The sequence below is a fragment of the Caenorhabditis briggsae genome (genome assembly GCF_000004555.2).
Source record: "Caenorhabditis briggsae complete genome, chrIV, whole genome shotgun sequence".
NCBI lineage: Eukaryota > Metazoa > Nematoda > Chromadorea > Rhabditida > Rhabditidae > Caenorhabditis > Caenorhabditis briggsae.
In genome coordinates, this window is record NC_013487.2 from 11,451,693 (window position 1) to 11,469,721 (window position 18,029).

The window sequence follows — 18,029 nt, forward strand, 5'->3', positions numbered from 1 at the left end:
AAACAGTACAACGATAGACCAAAGTAGAAATTGGTAAGAGATACTTTAGGTTTTACAACTACAACCTCTACAATGTTTTGTTGTTTTAATTGTAGATTTTTACCCTTTCTTGTACTTCTCTGTTATTTTCATCATATCACGAATTACCTTCCCGCCTCCTTTTTCATTCTACTTCTTCTTTTTTTGCCTCCTCCTCGGAAATTCCCCCGTCTCGTTTTCAGTTGGTTTTATTTCGTCCCCGCCCAATTTGCATTTCACAGAGTGTCCTATTCTCCCGTAAAAATCCTTCTCGTCCTCCGATCGACGACGACGTCGTCCATCGGTCTGACAGTGTTGTTACGTTACTATTCAGGCGGAACACACTCCATCATATTTTATTTGTTTCTATCCTTTTTCTCTTTCTTTTCCCCTTCTGTTTTCTTCTATTTGAGTCTCACTGGGATTCCCTCGAGAGACTCCGCCCATTTTTAGTTGCAGAAAATATGACAGTTTGGAGACGGAAATCAGTTTGATAGACAGTTATCACTTATTGGAACGTAGTTCTTTTTCATTTCGAGTAATTGATAAGTAGCATAGAATGTTGTGTTCTCTTATCTTAAAAGTTGTGGCCCACATCAGTTACTAGGTCAGGAATTTTTAATTGACGTAATTAGCGAAGAGCTAATATAAAGAACCAGAATTACAAAAAGAAAAAGTTAAACATCTAGGTTTTGTCATCTTCCAGAACATATATTTGAAATAGAGTTTCCTTTAAAAAGATTACATTTTCAAAAAGTCGTAGGGTTACATTTCAGTTCAAATCTGAAATTTGGAGCCTATATACATTGGAGTTCTCAGTATCAATTTCTCATATACCGTAAAACCTGCATTAGAAGGGTCCCTTCAATAGAAAGGCTCCTCTAATAGAAGGGTCCCTTAATAATGTGTTGTTTGAATTTAATAATTTCCTGACGATTTCAGTGAAAAATAGTCCAAAAATCTCACAATTTCACAGTAGTTTTGTTGAAACACTCTTTTTTGCTCAAGAACTAGCTCGATTTGATGAAATTAACAGATTTTAATGACTTTAAAACGAGAATTCACCTGTTTTTTGAGGAAAATATTTTGGAAAGTATGGCTGGAACAATAGAAAGGCCACCTCTAATTGAAGGGCAGCGATGATGGAAAGGATGACCCTTCTAATACAGGTTTTACGGTATACTGTATTTTCCGCAAGTATTTTTTGTTCTCTTTTTCTAATTCCATGTTATTAATGTTTTCATTACAATCCCTTTAACCTTTTTTTAAAAGTTATTCATATTTCTGGTCTTCTAGAATTTTCCTGAATAAACCATTTCCGATCTTTGAATAGTTCAAAGTACTGTATAATCCTAGTAGCCGTTGTAATTTTCATAATCCTCTCTTCTCTCTTCCGTATACTATTCCCCACTTTAAATCCGCTCCTCCTCCTCCGTCACTTTGCGTCTGAATTGATATTCTGTAATTCGCAACAACCAAACCTTTCTCTCTTTTTTATATTAGTTTTGGTCGGTGACCTGCTCCCTCCCGACAAGATGTTTGACGCCACGTGGCACCATTATCACCATTGGTATGCCAGGTTGCCACAGAAACTTTCTTTTCCATCACTACTGACTCTCGTTATCATTAATCAAAAGCCTCTTCTGGCTGCTGCCACGCGTCTTCCCCACCGGACGGAGAATGAACTATTATCAGACGAATTTCGGTTTGTCGCGTAGATAGAAGCAAGCAAGCAAAAAAGAGAAAGAACAAACTCTGCTGCTTCGCCAATTATTTATGATTAAAATCGACAGAGCAGTGAAGGGAGAAAGTACGTCCGGGTACTACACTTTATCAATATTTGATTTGAACTTACCAGCATGTTTTTGACAATGGACATAAACAGAAAAATGACGAGAAAAGGATCAGGATCAGATCAAGCCCCCACTCTAATCCATCTGACCGTTCACTTTTATATATATATACAGAATATTATATGTTTGAAACTATGAAACCCGTTTAATAATCTGCCTGTCCGGCGTCTATACCGCCTCGTCCATCCGATCCCCCTTTTCCTTTTTCACCTATTCCGCCATATATTTCTTTCTCGCCGCAATTATTACCGTCTTTTGACTTTTTCTGAAACTAAATCCTCTCAATTTTCTTTTTTTTTCTAGAGGAAATAGAACAAAATTCGAATAGAAGCAGGGAGGATCCATTGAAGGACCTCCGACTCAATCATTCTCTCGATCCGATCACTTGCGGCTCGGCCCGCGGCTCCACACCCAATTAAAATGGAAGCAGTTGAAATTGATGAGCAAGATTGGGACTTTTGGGATGATAATTATTTGGATGAGGAGCCAACGTATGCGATCAGAGCTGGAAGAATGGTTAAGGTTGAAAGGTTAGTTGAAAAATTACAAAAAATTGTTTGAACTGGATTTTCAATTTTTGAAGAATCTAGAACCTATGAAAATGTTTGCTTTATGGATCAACAGAAGGCCAAATCATATAAAAATTGAACTATTGAGATAGTTTTAAGCTGCTCAGTTTATTTATAAACGCTATGTTTTCATATGAGTCTAAAGATTTGAAGGGGGATTTCGAGCAAAACTTTTTTGTATTTTTTTGCATTAAAATGTTTCCAAAAATAAGTATTTTTACAATATTATTTCGAAAAAGTTTAAAAGAATCCGAAATCCTCGAAAAAAGCCGTTGAAAGAGACGATGATTTGAATTCCCGCGCAGTGATAAATCTAGGCCGCGGAGGCAGGTCGTTATTTTAAAAGTGGCCGACGGTGGGTTTTTACGTTTTTTAGATGCCATGGCCTAGATTTCTCACTGCACGATAACCCAAATCTTCGTCCCTATTTTCCATCTTTCTTATTTTCAGCAGCTTTTTTGGAGATTTCGATTTTTTTCGAAATAATATTATGAAAATACATAGCCTTGGGAACATTTTAACCTAAAAATAAACAAAGCTTTGACTCGGATTCCCCGTTTAAACAATCTTATTGTCAAGTTCTAAACTTGTGTATTATCTCTCACTCAAAAAAGTAGATAAATGTCTAGTTAGTTTCTTTTTCTTCTATTTTTGATTGTTTCGTAGAAATTCCTTTCATGGCTTTTTTGTCTTCTTTTGACCTTCTGACGTCTCAGTTCATTTCTCCGAAGCTCACCGATCACAACTCTTTTTTAGGAAGCGATAGTAGTACGTGTTCTATTTGCATTTCAATTTGTACAGTCTATTTCTTTCTCCCTCTCTCTTTCTCCACAGTTCAGTTATCTGCATACCGCCACGCAACCTCTTTTAATTTGCAATTTTATCAATGGCAATATTACTCTCTCTCTCATCTCACGCTCACGTTTTGCGCCTCGAACGAAACGAGAGGAATCGCAAAAGGAGAGACCGCACAACGTCTTCCGATTCAGATGACGTTGGAAGAAGACACGTGGTCCCGAAAGTGATCCGCGCACGAAGATTGATCAGTTTTTGATTGGTGGATGGAATAGGGGGAATGAACGTTGAATGATCTTTGTGATTTGCTATTTGGGGGAGGAGGTTTAAATGGAGATGATGGTTCAAGGACACTGATCAATCAGAATGGAATTGAAGAGAAAGAAGGAACTTGTTATTTTTGACATGGTCGAACTAAACTGCATCAATATTAGCAATTGATAGCTTCTGAAAAGCTAAATATTTCTAGGTGATAGGAAAAAGAACAATATTATGCTGGAATGCAAACATCGGAGCTGAAACTACCGTAATTAACAAAACGTTCTTACTTTAATATTTCTCTGTCCGTTTTCCTGCAGTTCTTTAGATTTAGAAACATTTCATTTTTCGTTTTCTTTAGAGGTTTTCAACACACAAGTTCGGAAAAGCTACAAAAATCAAGAAAAGAGGACCGAAAATTTAAGGTTACAGTAAATTTTGATACGGGGACCGTTGGCCACGCCCACAAGCTCTTTCAAAGCTCCGATTTTTTTAAAGCATAAAAAAGTGTCATCAGAGAAAGCTCAAATTTCTCTGAAAATTGAGGCAAAATGTTAAGCATCAAGTATTATTTATAGCTCTTCCATCTGAAATCACGTTTTGCACTTTTCACCCATTTGTTATCTATATTTGTTACCATTTGAAAACATGCATATACTTCAAGATCTGTCTACTACGCCCACTTAATATATACACTTCCTGATAAAGTTTTGTTAAATTTCTTACAGTAACCTTTTTCTAAACATGTATCAGTTATCTTATCTGTCTCGTAATATAAATTTTTATCGAAACTCGTTAAAAAAGTAAAAGAGCATGATTTCTCCGACATTGGAGATTCGTAGCCTCTGCGATTCAATTAGCCAAATTCGATCGCTTCCACAAACACTGACATCATCCGTCCTTCCCCTTCTTTTATCATTTCCTTCTGAATGACCTAGAAACCAATTGGCACGTCTGGTGAATAGGAAGAGGTGATGGTAATAAATTGTATTCAAAAAAGAAATAAAGAGAAAAAACAGGGATAAACGGCGCGGAAATGGTTGTGCAAAGAAGGACTGTAAGAGGTTCTTTACCTTCTCTGCGCCTGTTTACTTCCCTTGTTCGGTCGAGATTTCGGGCACGAAGCGCATCCCTTTTTCTCTCTGTTTCTCTTTTTTTGTCGAATACAGTGTCTTCCTAACTTAGGCCCTTATTTTGTTCTTCTTCTTCTTCTTCTTCTTCTTCTTCACCCATCTCATCAGTGTCTTCTCTATTTCCCCCACTTGTTATCAGTGAATCGCGCTTTTGTCGTCTTCTTTTTCTTCTTCTTCTCCCCCATTTTTAGTTTCAATGTCACTTCGTTTTGTAATATTATCATAGAGCGATAAAATATTCCTTGGAAATTCCCCTTGGCTGTTTTGTGGAACTTGATGATCAAGTTTTGACCCGAAAAGTGTACTTTCATTCTATCTATTTTTCTTGAAATTATCTGATTTTATCAGTTCATGTCATTGATGCTTGTTTCATTGAGTTTATTAGATTTTTCACGACTCTATGAAAAACTGCAAATTTTTTGTTTCTAACTTCTTCTGATTTCCCTTTCTTTTTTTTAAATCAATTCAAGAAAACTCTTCAAAAGTCACAAACTCCCGAGGGTTTACAAATCGAAAAGTAACCCTCTTTTCGTGTTCTTAATCACCTAAAAAATGCAAAGCCGTGCCGCAAAAAAAACCGTTGCAAAGATCAAGAAATCATCAATTTCCCTGTCAAGGACACCAACCAATGATATACTCTAGTTCATTCTCTAATTGCAGAGTTCCAATCATGCGAGGAGAGCTAAAAATCGGCGGTGCCACGTCATCATCGGGACCAGCGACCTCATATGTGATCCGTGGAGATAAGCAGCCATCGAACTCAGGAGGATCACCAACTGGAGACTCAATTTGTGCTGTTTGTGGAGATGGACCAGCTAAATTGCATTATGGAGTGTTAGCTTGTTATGGATGTAAAGGATTCTTCAGAAGGACGTTGACTGGAAAATATCGATATGCATGCAGATTTGGAAATAATTGTATTGTTGATAAATGTGAGTTTTTGAAACAGTTCGTGAGTTTTTGTGAGTTTTTGAAACAGCAAATCAATTATTATATTGTTCAGACCAGCGGAATAGCTGTAGATTTTGTCGATTCGAAAGATGCATTCAAGCAGGAATGGACCCAAAAGCAGTTAGGCCGGATAGAGATCAAACTGGAAAACAGAAAGTTCCTAGGATAAAGAAGAAGCAAATCGATGAAGATCTTTTGAACCATATGGTAGCCTTCATTGTGGCTTCATCCATCTCATAAAAATAATTTCAGATGAGGCTACAAGGGGATGATTGGTCACGGAAACTTCCAGTTGAGACAAGAATACTTCTGATGCAATTGATGACTATTGAAGATAAAGTAGTAAAAGGAGATAATAATATGAGTGCACAGAACACCGCTAAAGATCCTAAAAGTATCTCTCTTCGTGAAATGTTCGAATCAAAACCAGCGCTTGACGGAAGGCGGATGGAGATTGGATATGAACCATTCAGAATGGCGAAAACGGAAGAACTGGGAGTAATTGCTCATCGAAGAGCAATTGCAGCTGTTGATTGGGTTGATTCTCTTACCGAAATCGCTGATGCAGTTGACACAGAAGATAAAGTGGCACTAGTGAAAAGCTGCTACTCTCCACTGACGATTTTCAACTTCTCCGCAAGAACTGCTCAAAATACAAAGAATCCAGATATTCTTTGTCTTTGTAGCCATTCTTATGTACCCAGACGATTGCCTCCAGAGTTCAATGAAACAAAGTGAGTGTTTTGAGAATCAATTAAATATATTTTTCGAATTTCAGTCATCTCTCAAACTTCTTGATTGATCGAACATTGAATGAATTGGTAGCTCCATTGAGAAAATTGAATTTGAAAGAAGAGGAAATCGTTCCACTGAAAGCGATTATTATCTTGGATCCGAATGCCAAAGGACTCTCCGAGCATGCGAAACAAGCGATTCTGGAACTGAGAGACAAAGTTCAAGATATGCTTTTCCAAATCGTAAAGGAACTTCATCCAATCTATTCAGCTAGCAGTAGATTTGGAAATCTTTTGCTTCTTCTCCCAACTATTACGGTAAGTAATAATTTGCCATTTCGAATCTTTCTTGAAAATATGTTTTTATTTTCAGACTCTTTCCGGTTTGATGTCTGAAAACATGCATTTCTGTCAAGCACTCGGAGGAAGAGCCAGTGGAGATAATCTTCTAGCTGAAATGTTTGGAGATCGAGTATTTGATGATCAGATGATAAGCAGCAGTATCAGTCCACCACTTTTTGAAAATCCAGCTGAAATTTGTTTGGAGGTATGAAAAGCAGAAAAGATCACATTGTTCTCTTATCTTGAAAGTTGTAAACTCATTTAAACTCATTAAATTTTCGAATTCGAGTTTCGGTGAAATTAAAATTGTGGCAAAAATTTTGATAAGAAACGCAACTGTGCAGTGCAATACAAACAATGTTTGCAGAGTATTTCTCCACCGATGGCAGATCGAAGATTCATTAAGAAGACGGATGTGGCAACGCAGACAAATGAGGACTTGTTGTCTTCAGGACCATATCTTCCACACTCGAATTCATGCACTTCCTTGCTGAACTCTGGATATTCACCTCCAATGGTAAATATGAGATTGAAAAAATATTCAGAGGGCTAGAGAAAACATTTGAAGTAGAGGGAACAAAAAAATTAAATACATTAGCAGTGCGTTTCAAAGGAAGGGGATTTTTCCAGAGTTAATTTTGATGTTAGGGTATGAATTCTGACATAACGGTGTACAGTGTTCAGTGTTCGAAGCATTTTCTGAGCTTCGGAAAGTTTTCGAATATTCTATTGATCTGAAAATTCGCATTATTTTTTCAACGCATGCCAACTTTCCCAGTAACACGCTCGCTTCTGTTGAGCCGCTGTTCAGCCGCCAATTGTCCGTTCAGAGTTAGAGAGAGGTTTTTGATGAAAATTAAGAAAACAGAAAGTTAGAATTTGATTTTTTAGTCATTCTGACAATAATCTCAAAAAAAATCACATTTTTCCCAATTTTCGAGTGGTTCACCGATGGAACATCGCTGACCCTTCAGGGGTCTTCAGGCTCCCCTCGCCCGCTATTGAGACTCGCTGCTTTACCTGTGTAGCTCAGCCGGTATCAGCGCCGCACCTTCAATACTACTCCCACATGTTCAACTCCTTGAGAGGCTTATATGAAAAAATTGAGAAAGTTATTTTTTCATGTGCGGATTAGATTCATACATAAAAATTAACCGAAAATTTTTCAGTTGTCATCCTCACCATTCCCACTTCTGGATGATAATGATGATGCTTTCCAAAACGATATCAGTTTGACTGAATTGAATGGATGCGAAGAGTTCTTCAACCAACTTTTGGATGATCAACCAATGCTCGACACCTAACAACCCTCCACTTTTAAAAAGATCTTCTTGCCCCTCTTTCAAGATTCTTTCTTCCCATTTTTTGGTGTACATATCCCCATTTTCTATACATACAATATACATACATAGTAAGTTATTGTCCCATTTCTTCATTTCTTCTCATCACCAAATCCCCAAATGACAAAAAAATCCCGCCACCTGCTCGAAGCAAAATTTATCCATCGTCATTCTCCCAGAATACCCTCCCACAACAGATTTCCATTGACAAAAACAGAAAAAAAGCATCACTTTTAATTCACTTTTTTGCAACAAGATCAAACGTCTCTCTCTGTGTCTTTTCCCTCTCTCAAATCCAAACACTCTCTCTCTTTCTCCGTTTACGTCTGTGAATCCCAGGTATCAAATTAGTTTTGAAAAAAAAAAGAAATTTATCTGTTTAGTTTTTTGTGTATAACTCCTCCAAATAGTGTAGATGCATCCTTGTCAAACACCAATTCTCTTCCCGGTTGGGTCCTATTTTCCATCCCTTCCAGTTCTTGTATTTTTTTGATTTTCCAGCTGTCAAATTTCTCATGCTTTCCAGATTTTATATATAAAGAGTTTTACTAGAGAATACTTTATTGAGTCAGAAAGGAAATTTTAGCACATCTTTATTCTAGAAATTGATTTATGGATTGTTCATGGCTGATTTGGAAACCGGTGGTGGACATGTGAGGGTGATATCGATGGCTTGATGATCCGGTGGAGCAAACACCGGGTGAATCATAGGTGGAGCATTCGATGGCGGTGGTGGTGGTGGTGGAGTCAATGGAGAAGGAATCGGGGATGGCATCGGAGATGGCATTGAAGAAGGAGTAGCCATCGGAGGAGGAGTAGAAGGATCATCTGGAGCCGGTCCACGATCTGAGGTTTGGACTTCGAAAGGTCCTGGAGGTAGAGCAGGTTTCTTGGGAGCTGCTGGATCAACAATAATAGCCAGATTTGGTTCGGAAATCTCTTGGGATAGAGAGTTCTTCCGGCCCTTTCCTTTTTCATCTTTCTTCGCTTTCAGCTTTTTTGCCTTCACTTTTGCGTACGTCTCCTTGAACTTGGCCCACTCTTGTTCATTTTTTTTGAGACCTTTTGAAATAAAATATTCTAGAACACAACGAATCGCATAGACATATTGGGAAAGAGTCTGAAAATGATTTAAAGTTTTTTTTATTTTTAGGCAATTTTCGATTTTCTACACACCTGAACACTTTTGGCACGATCTTTACGAAGAAGTGTAAATGCATCTTTTGGGTTTTGAGGCTTAGAATGGCGGAGAGAAGAAATTAGAGATTCGATCAATACAAGAGTGCCAGTACGGCCAACTCCAGCTGAGCAATGGACGATGATGGGTTGCCTATAAAACAATCCACCTTGGATGGATCAAATTTACAAAATCTTGGAACCCACCTATCTTTGCGAACAGATGAAAGAATGCGAAGTGAGAGATCACATGAATCCGGCATCCCTTGATCTGGCCATGATGGCCATTGATAGTGGTTCAGCTTGAATTCCTTGCCAGTCGATTTCACGACAATTTTTAAAGATCTTTGAAAATATTTTTCTTTTCCACTGGCATCAGGGACCTGGGAAAGTAAAAATTATGAATCTTGACTTTCTACAGTAACCTCAATAACAGCCTCAGTGAAAACTTTGACTTCATCCAACTCGTGCATACCTACAGTTTCCCTAAAAGTTGATACATTTTCAGATGCTTCAAAATTAATCGTTACGAAAAATATTCGCAGCATTTTTCGAATGTTGGGATACCGGTTCGAATCCTTGTACTTGTAGCAGTTGACACATTCAGCTTCTGGAGTCTCATTACTGACAGACTTGTAGTCTTTGTGCAGTTGTGGTGGAGTGCTCAACATCACAGCCGACGCCCATTTTCTGATCATCTCAGCTCGTTGCTCTTTATCCTCCCTGGGATCACTTGCAAACTCATCCTCCTTTTCTTTCTCCTCTTCTTTCTTCTTCATTTTCATTTCATCCTCTTTCTTCTTATCCTTATCCTTCTCCTTACCCAATAAAACTTTAGTTTCAGAAAGAGCATTCATAGATGGCTTTCTAGCCAACTTTGCAGTATCTTCCATGAACTCCTGCTGCTCAACAGAACGCTTGCGCTCCAACCCAACTGGCTTATCGTCTTCTTCCTAAAACTCAAAAAAATCGAAAAATCAGAAAAAAGCTATGCTACCTCTCTGCTGATGGTTTTAGTTGCTGTAGTTTTAACCCGTTTTTCAGTGGAACCTCTCTTCTTTAGTCCATTTTTCCCTTTAACTGGTGCTTTACGGGGAAGATCTGGAGACGTTTGGGGTTTCAGTTTCTCTCCACTTTTCGGTTGATGCTTCTCATTAGTTCCAGAAGTCTATAGAAAACTCGTTAAGCTCTTAAAACAGTTTCTGGCGGATAACCTTCAGCTTTTCTTGAGAACCAGCAAGCTGATGATATTTCGAACGTTCTTGAAAACTCGAAGCTTTCAAATGCTCATTAGAACTAGGCTGAGCCGATTTCCGGGCACCTTTGGCAACTGAAATGTTTATGTGGCTAACAAAAAAACGCAAATAGTAGATACCTTGCTTGTTCGTATTCATCAAGGATTTGTTGATAAATTATATAATTACTTTGCAAGCCAGAATATTGCTCTGAATTTCTATCAAAAATCTTGGAACTAATGGTGAAACTGGATGGTTCAGGGAATCAAATTGGAACTAGGATATGCTCTGATCTTCCGATAGTCTACCAACTTGGATGCATCCTCGCCACGTCCCCAATGTTGGGTTGATCACTTTCCCGAACGTGATAATAATAATATATTTATTTGCAATGCATGGGGGAAATAGATAGATAATTTGGCAAGAAATGGGACCTGTACAAATAAAAGAAGTAAAATGACCAGACGGACCGACAAGAGTCCTGTAGGTCAAGTGGGAGGGATCAGAATATCATAAGGAATCGCTCCTACTCGCTTAGCAAACGCCACCGGACTGCTTAGAATTTATCACCTTACATACACGGTTCCACATAGACAAGTTTCTGTGAAGGAAGCAGTCAAAGTATTGACCGTTGATTTTGAACAAATACGGGGCTCTGTTAGAATGGCTGGGAAGAATGTAGGACGACATAGAGGGAAAATGGTATGAGTTTATAGCAATTTTGTGATAGGTACGAAGAACTAGAAGGGTGCGGCGATGAAGGGTGGTTAGCATAGAGAACTGGCATAGGCGATCGGTGTATGAATTGAAGGGCATATTACATCTCTGGATGACTTTTCCGGTGAAATAACGAAAAGGAGATTCTAGTTTATTGGCAAGTGTGGCATTGGATGGATCGAAAAGTTCACAACCGTATTCGAGGACCGGTCTAATGTAGGTGTCGAAGAGACGGAAATATAAAAAAGGGTTTTTCGATTGGAACGTTTTCAGTATTTGGCGGGACTTGAGTTTAGCAGAGTAGGCAATAAGATTGATGTGTTTGTCGAATTGAAGTTGATCATCAACTAGTATACCTAGGTCCTTGAATGAGCGATGCGGAGTAATGGGGGATCCCTTAATAAGGTAAACTGTCTTAGGATTGCGTTTACCATAATGCATAACGGCCGTCTTATTTTCGGCTAGTTTGAGTCTCCAGATGTCACACCATGCTCGACGATTTCGATACTTCTCTGCATATCCAATGGGTCGGAACCGGTTATTTTTAGGTCGTCGGCGAACGCCGTGACATGGACATTGGGAGGAAAGAGGCCGAGTAAGTCGTTAATGTAGATCAGAAACAAAAAGGGGCCAGTGACACTTCCTTGGGGGACTCCGGATTTGACAACAATCTCACTGGTTGACATTAGGCCATTAACCTTGACGTTGGATGAGCGGTTGCTGAGAAAGGACTCGAACCAAACGCAGCATCGTTCATCAATACCTATACGCCTCATTTTCAGCAGCAAGAGATTGTGTGGGACAGTGTCGAATGCCTTGCGAAAGTCAAAGTAAATAACATCTACGAATTGTTGCTTATTTGCTAAGGTTTTCTGTATTCTGGAAGTGGACTCAAGGACGGCTAGAACACAGGATCGCTTACTGACGAATCCGTACTGATTCGGAGAAATTCTCGGACCGATAACACGCTTTAGCTCTTCAAGGATTAATCTTTCGAAGAGTCTGGAAAGTGCATGAGTGAGCGTTATGGGTCTGTAGTTATTAGCGTCATATTTGGATCCCTTCTTGAATATTGGGCTAACAACCGAGTGCTTCCAGATCTCAGGAAATTTGGCGGAGGAGAAGGATTCTTGGAAGATGAGCGAAAGAGGGATGGTTATCGCATCACTGCACTTTTTGATTACAAGGAAGTTGATAAAATCCGGGGAGAAACCGACTTTTGAGGGTAGAGAACCGATGTGCTTTGCAATATTTATAGGAGAAAAATCAGGACAGACGGCAAAGGGAGCGATAGCAGGGAGGGCGGAGAAAGGAGGTCTTGGGGGCGAGAAGGCCTCTTGGAAGACGGAAGAAAATTCGTTGGCTAGTTCAGAAGCGTCTGAGGATAAGGTGCCATTAACCAGGAGAGAAATGGGACAGTGCGGGGGACGGAGTCTAGATTTAACGAAATGGAAGAGTTCTTTGGGGTTCTTGTTGTTGATAATAGAAAGCTCCTCCCTTGCACGCGCCCTCTTAACTCGATTGAGCTGTCGCCGAACAAGCAGTTTGAGCTGGGGTCTAGGGAGGGACGGGTTGCGACGTTGGATGAACCTGAAAACCTTGGGTTTTCTATGCGAGAAGGTTGGACGACGAGCACGGACGGTTGGAGTGTAGAGGACTACGAGTTCGTTGAAAATGGCGGAGAAATGAGCAAGTTTCGAATCAACCGTGGAGAAGAAAGATAGCTGCCTGGGCCAGTTGTAAGAGCAGAGATGATCCAAAAGACGCTTGACGTCACATTTTGTATAGTCTAGACGTTTTGACGAGGTAGTGTTGAGGATGGGTGAAGGAGGAGAAATACTAGGTAGGATTGTTTCGAAGAGGACAGAGGAATGGTCGGAGAGCAGGAAGGGTGGAAGATTCACGGTTTTCGAGATGTGTTGCGGCTTGTTACAAAATACTAGGTCTAAGAAGTTTTCAGCACCGCAATGACTGGTTCTGGTTGGGAAGTCTACTATCTGAGTCAGATCGGATAGTGACATCAGGCTTTCCAGGCCAGCAGGCAAATCATTAGGCAGAAGGTTATCAGAAGACCAGTTTATCTGCGGGTAATTGAAATCACCGAGAAGGAAATTGAAGCGATAACTGTTGCTGAGCAGTAAAGATAGATTGTGAAAAAGTACATCGGATTGGGCTGGTGAGGTGGACGGAGGACAGTATACTAAGACGAATCGGCAACTTATCTGAAGCAGATCGACAGTGATAATTTCGCAGTGGTGTAGGGGGTAAAACTGGGAGCTGAGACTATCAGCCTCTACCAGCTGTATGTCTTTGCGGGCGAATACCGCGACGCCACCTCCCTTGCCTTTAGGGTTAGGGGACCGTCTGTCGAAGCGAAGACAATGAAGGGTCGAAGATGAGGAGAGAGAGTCAGGGACGGATGGGGAGAGAAAGGATTCAGTAACAAAATGAAGGTCGATCTGGTTGTCTAGCATGTCAGAGTGAAGTACTTGGAGGCGTTCTGCAGATGCTATAGATCTTACATTGGAGAGTTTGCAGGAGAGATTTATCACAGCTGATTTGACTGAGGAAGCAGGTAAAGGGTTCGTTTTAGGGAGGGGTTTCAAGGGAAAGGGGGACAAAACTGGGGCGGCGATATGACACGGGGAGATATCGGAGACGGGACGAGGTGCCACGGTTAGACAGACAATAACATTTGAATGGACATTTATACTTTTAAACAGACGTTGAGACATGCATGTGGTATCATGATGGTAGATGCCCGAGCGGGTCCGGTGGCAAATTTCCTATGCAGAAGAGGAGGGAGCGGCTCCCTGTGCAGGGGCTTTGGGAAGGGGTCTGGGGTTTGGGCTCTCAACAATAGTAAGGTCTCTAACGAAATATTTGATAACACCGGCTTGGGCGTTGGCCTCCGGCCTAACCTTAAATTTTTCTGACAAAACCTATGGAGCGCCTCCTAGCCGAGTGATAATGCGATTCTGAAGCTATCACATTTGAAGAGACTTTTAATATTTTTCGATTTTTCTGTATTTACTATTGTCTTCCTTTGATTTCCAGATTTTTTTTGGAATTTTTGCAAACCAATCGCCCAATGTTTATTCACCGAGAACAGAGAAAGAGCGTGGTGAAAGGAGGGACACAGAGAATGGCCTAGTATTTCACTCCTGGCCGAGTTTTTAGTTGGAATAAATTGTGAAATTTGAGTTTTTTCCCCCGTTTTTAGCTGAAGTCAGCTTTCTCGAATTTTAAATTTTTTTCAAAAAAGAAATTCCAGACACCTGGGCTATTAAATGAGTGCCTTACTTCAATATAATAAAATCAAATACGAATGTAGCTGCGGAAAATGGCGGACACTCCCGGATTTGTTCTTCTGTCGGCATTGCTTCAAAATAAAGTAGGCTAATTTTTTGTCACCGACTTTAAAGTGATTTTTCAGATGTGACGACTGCAGCTGTAGAGAAATTGATGCGATATTCTGTCCACGATGCCTAGACACCTCTAGTCCACCAGAAGCAAGACTCAAGAAACATAAATGTACAAGTTGCAATGACTGTCCAAACTGTGGTTAGTGTTTTTTCTGAAGATTTATAAAATTTTCTTTCTTTTTCTTCAGCTAACGTTCTAAGCGCGCGAGTTGAGAACGAGAAGTATTATCTACATTGCCACCATTGCCGCTGGTCGACAAGAGATGCGAAACAAGATGATCGTGAGAGTAACAAATCATGGCCAACGTTAGTAAAGAAGTTCATATATAGAAAATTTATTTGAATTTTTTCTAGGAAAGAAAATCCGGTGACAAATCATCTGAACGAAGTGACGGCGTATATGAAACGAATGGAAGTGATTGAGAACGCTCCGAAGGATTTGAAAAAGGGAAAAGGAAAGGCTTGGTCGGCGATTCATTTAAAAGATAAATTCGGAGTTCAACAGATGGTTGAAAAACGACGGAAAGCAATGGTCCCTGAAATGAATCCATTAAAGGCTCATGATCCCACAGAGGTGGGTAAAAAATTCGATCAGATATTAATAGTTAAATTTAAATTTTAGGCTCCAACACTTGAAGAAGAAATAGAGAATCGTTCGAACGTTTTGCGATCCCTTGATCAAATTATCATGCAGCCATTGACGAATTCGAATGAACTTTTGTTGCCAGTGAAGGTACCCTTACAAGGAAGAGTTATGGTTCGATGCGATGAATGCGAGAGAACACTTGTTAAACGAGATTTTGGAGTCGCAACTTATAAATTCAAAATATCGGTGAGTAAAATTGTTCCCTCCTCCCTCCGAAACTCAATCCCTAATTTCAGTCTTTCGCTCGCGAATTCATCCCCGACATCAGAATGTCTCGTCCTGTTAAAGAATTGAAGATTGGAGAAACAGCACATGTTTTCCTGTCGGTCACTAATCTGTCCTCATCTCCATTAGAACTGACTATCACTCCGCAGTCTGGGGAAGGAACGATTAAGTGTTCCAATGAACCGATCCAACTGAATCTGCCATCATCGAAAAGTATTGATTCTGCAGCAGGAGGAGTTCATGCGGAACAAAGGTGAATTATTGTCAAGGCATCCTCATCCCTATACTTTGATTTTTCAGCGATGTCATTGTATTCCGTCAGCATAATCGAGTTGGTCTTCGATTGGATGTTGTCCCGACTGAATCTGATCTGACCTCTCCTATTTTGGATCTTCTGCTCAACTACAAACAAGATGGCTCTTTTAGTATCCTGGCTGCTAGCGAAAAAGTACTGAAACCCGAAGAATCTGGGGTCGATCGAATTCTGCCAGCACACTTGAGAATAAGCCTTAGTTGAATATTTCATGTATAATTATTATTACCTTTTGTTATTATGTGCCTAAAAAAAATAATTTATTTTTTAATTTTCAATGCGGTTTTTTCTATGCTCTATTCATGAAATTTGAAATTTTTATCCAAACAAAGCTCCGATTCGAAACATAGTGACAACACTCCTTTCAAGTTCTGTAATTGATTGGAATGTCTTCAATAAAAATTAGAAACAACAACAAAAAACAAGCAAATAAAAGCATCAAAAGTCGATATTCTGACAAGCTGTCGCTTTCTGTTGACCAGGAGCAGGCTCGTCGAATGCAGGTGGTAGATGCATTACTCTGATTTGGAATCCTTTTTTAGAACTAGCTTCAAAAATTAGATCCAGAATAGGCGGGGTGTGTGTTCCAGCAGACATCAGTCGAGGAAGACTTTTGAGATGGAAATATCCGTGAGCCGTTCCCAGATGCCTGAACATCTTTTTTTCTTGTTCATTGAAAGGCATCAACTGAATATGTGTATCTGCTGCTGACTCCAACTGTCTCCATGTGTCGTTTGGCATTCGATGCGAGTTGGCAACAATGTAAATGACGGCATAACTGGAACGGGCAAGTGAACGAAGACAGCACAAGAATCTACCCAGAGATTCGTAATCTTCCCAAATGTTCAGATGAATGTTTTTGAGAACAACTCTCAGCAAATTCTTCTTTGGTCCGCCTGTAAATAGTTTATTTGAATATTTTCTTGATGTTTACAAAGCTTCACCTCTTCCTGTGGATTTTGTATGAGCCTCTTCTTTTTGGACAACTTCACAAAGTATTTTATAAAGACCACTAAACGATGGAATTTCTTCGTTGTAGACATCAACGTTGGAGTTTTCCAGATGCTTCGAAAAGTCATACTGATTTCCAGATGGCCCGATTTCTGATGTAACTTGTTTGACATTCCCATATCTCCAAGCAATTTTCATATCATTATCCGCTTGTCCTGGTGAACTGGGAATCTCTTTTTTCTGATCATCTTCCGCTGCCTTTCTCGTTGGAATCACTTTGAGAATCGTTTCACTGACATCTTCAGATGGGTCGGCGACAAAACAACGGTGACCATAATGTAAACCTTCAGCCAAGAAAGAACGAACAAGATAGGATCCATAACATCTGGAGCGATATTCATCTGAAATAAATAAGTTTATTATAAAAGAGAAAATGAATCAAACCTATGAGAACAATGCTAGAATTGACGAGAGCTCCACCGAGAAGAGTATCGAAAGAATCACATCCGCTGGTAGTTTCAAGCAACCGTTTTTTCGTCGAGCAACCCGGAATTTGGACACTGTCACCGATATTCAACATCTTTAAAATTGCTATTTTTCTGTGGGACAAAAAATTGAAAAAAAGGCTCTAAAAGGAGAAAAAGAGCGGTATTAGACCGGTAACCATAGAAAAACTACTTTTAGAGATGTAAAAACTGTGTAAAAAATTTATTGGAAAAAACTAATTTTTCGAAACAATAAAACTAGCTAAACACCCGCAATTTAAAAAAACGGGTCAAGATTAAACAACTGCAACTTTCTTTCTATCGTCTCCACTCAATTGCAACTCTTTTCGAAGTGCTTCACGAGCGTCCATTTCTTGTCTTCGACCCATCACAACTTGGGATTTTACTGTTACGAAAGCTCCGAATCCGATGAGAATGATTATTAAATAGGCCATCCATGTGTTTCGGTGATTTTTATCGAGGTCGTGGCGCCCGACGAGCTGAATGAAGTCAAGTTTTGAATTGTAAGCTGCTGAAAAGGCTTACCTCGGACCTATATGCCCATTTCACTTTTTGCCCATCAATGATCACTTCACGATTTTTGACTGCACTTCTTTGACGAATTTGTTCTTCGATAAGATCCATATTTCTGCAAATCAACATAAATTCCATCAAACTAGGTATTTAAATGTCTTACGTGATATCTCGCTGATCCTTGTCTCTATGAAGATTCGGATTTTTGGCGGGAACAGTACAAAGACACCGTCTAAGTGGGATAGTTTGAATGACTCGAAGCATCGCAGAAAAAGTCCGAAATTTCTATTTCCTCAACGAAAAAACTTGAGAAAATTTGACAACGACAC

The 18,029-nt window shown here is 39.6% G+C and overlaps 5 protein-coding genes across 5 annotated transcripts; 2 read left to right on the forward strand and 3 right to left on the reverse strand.

Moving 5' to 3' along the window:
• Positions 1-5,296: 5,296 nt before the first annotated feature.
• Positions 5,297-7,957, forward strand: Cbr-nhr-31 (the record flags this gene model as incomplete). Its single annotated transcript, XM_002634341.2, has 7 exons — positions 5,297-5,558; positions 5,630-5,784; positions 5,830-6,311; positions 6,356-6,629; positions 6,685-6,858; positions 7,021-7,170; positions 7,823-7,957. 7 exons carry the CDS (start codon positions 5,297-5,299, stop codon positions 7,955-7,957), a joined length of 1,632 nt encoding a protein of 543 aa, XP_002634387.2.
• Positions 7,958-8,603: 646 nt separating this feature from the next.
• CBG17743 lies at positions 8,604-10,563 on the reverse strand (the record flags this gene model as incomplete). The annotated part of the gene is made up of 7 exons (XM_002634340.2): positions 8,604-9,113; positions 9,170-9,323; positions 9,377-9,552; positions 9,595-10,122; positions 10,167-10,337; positions 10,384-10,499; positions 10,545-10,563. 7 exons carry the CDS (start codon positions 10,561-10,563, stop codon positions 8,604-8,606), a joined length of 1,674 nt encoding a protein of 557 aa, XP_002634386.2.
• A 3,848-nt stretch (positions 10,564-14,411) lies between these two features.
• Positions 14,412-15,934, forward strand: CBG17741 (the record flags this gene model as incomplete). Its single annotated transcript, XM_002634339.1, has 7 exons — positions 14,412-14,515; positions 14,558-14,685; positions 14,735-14,852; positions 14,901-15,120; positions 15,169-15,378; positions 15,429-15,670; positions 15,718-15,934. The coding sequence occupies 7 exons, from the start codon at positions 14,412-14,414 to the stop codon at positions 15,932-15,934; spliced, it is 1,239 nt and encodes a 412-aa protein (XP_002634385.1).
• A 234-nt stretch (positions 15,935-16,168) lies between these two features.
• On the reverse strand, positions 16,169-17,261 carry Cbr-elpc-4 (the record flags this gene model as incomplete). Its single annotated transcript, XM_002634338.1, has 3 exons — positions 16,169-16,626; positions 16,675-17,082; positions 17,126-17,261. 3 exons carry the CDS (start codon positions 17,259-17,261, stop codon positions 16,169-16,171), a joined length of 1,002 nt encoding a protein of 333 aa, XP_002634384.1.
• A 201-nt stretch (positions 17,262-17,462) lies between these two features.
• Positions 17,463-17,811, reverse strand: CBG17739 (the record flags this gene model as incomplete). The annotated part of the gene is made up of 2 exons (XM_002634337.2): positions 17,463-17,666; positions 17,713-17,811. The coding sequence occupies 2 exons, from the start codon at positions 17,809-17,811 to the stop codon at positions 17,463-17,465; spliced, it is 303 nt and encodes a 100-aa protein (XP_002634383.2).
• Positions 17,812-18,029: the final 218 nt, after the last annotated feature.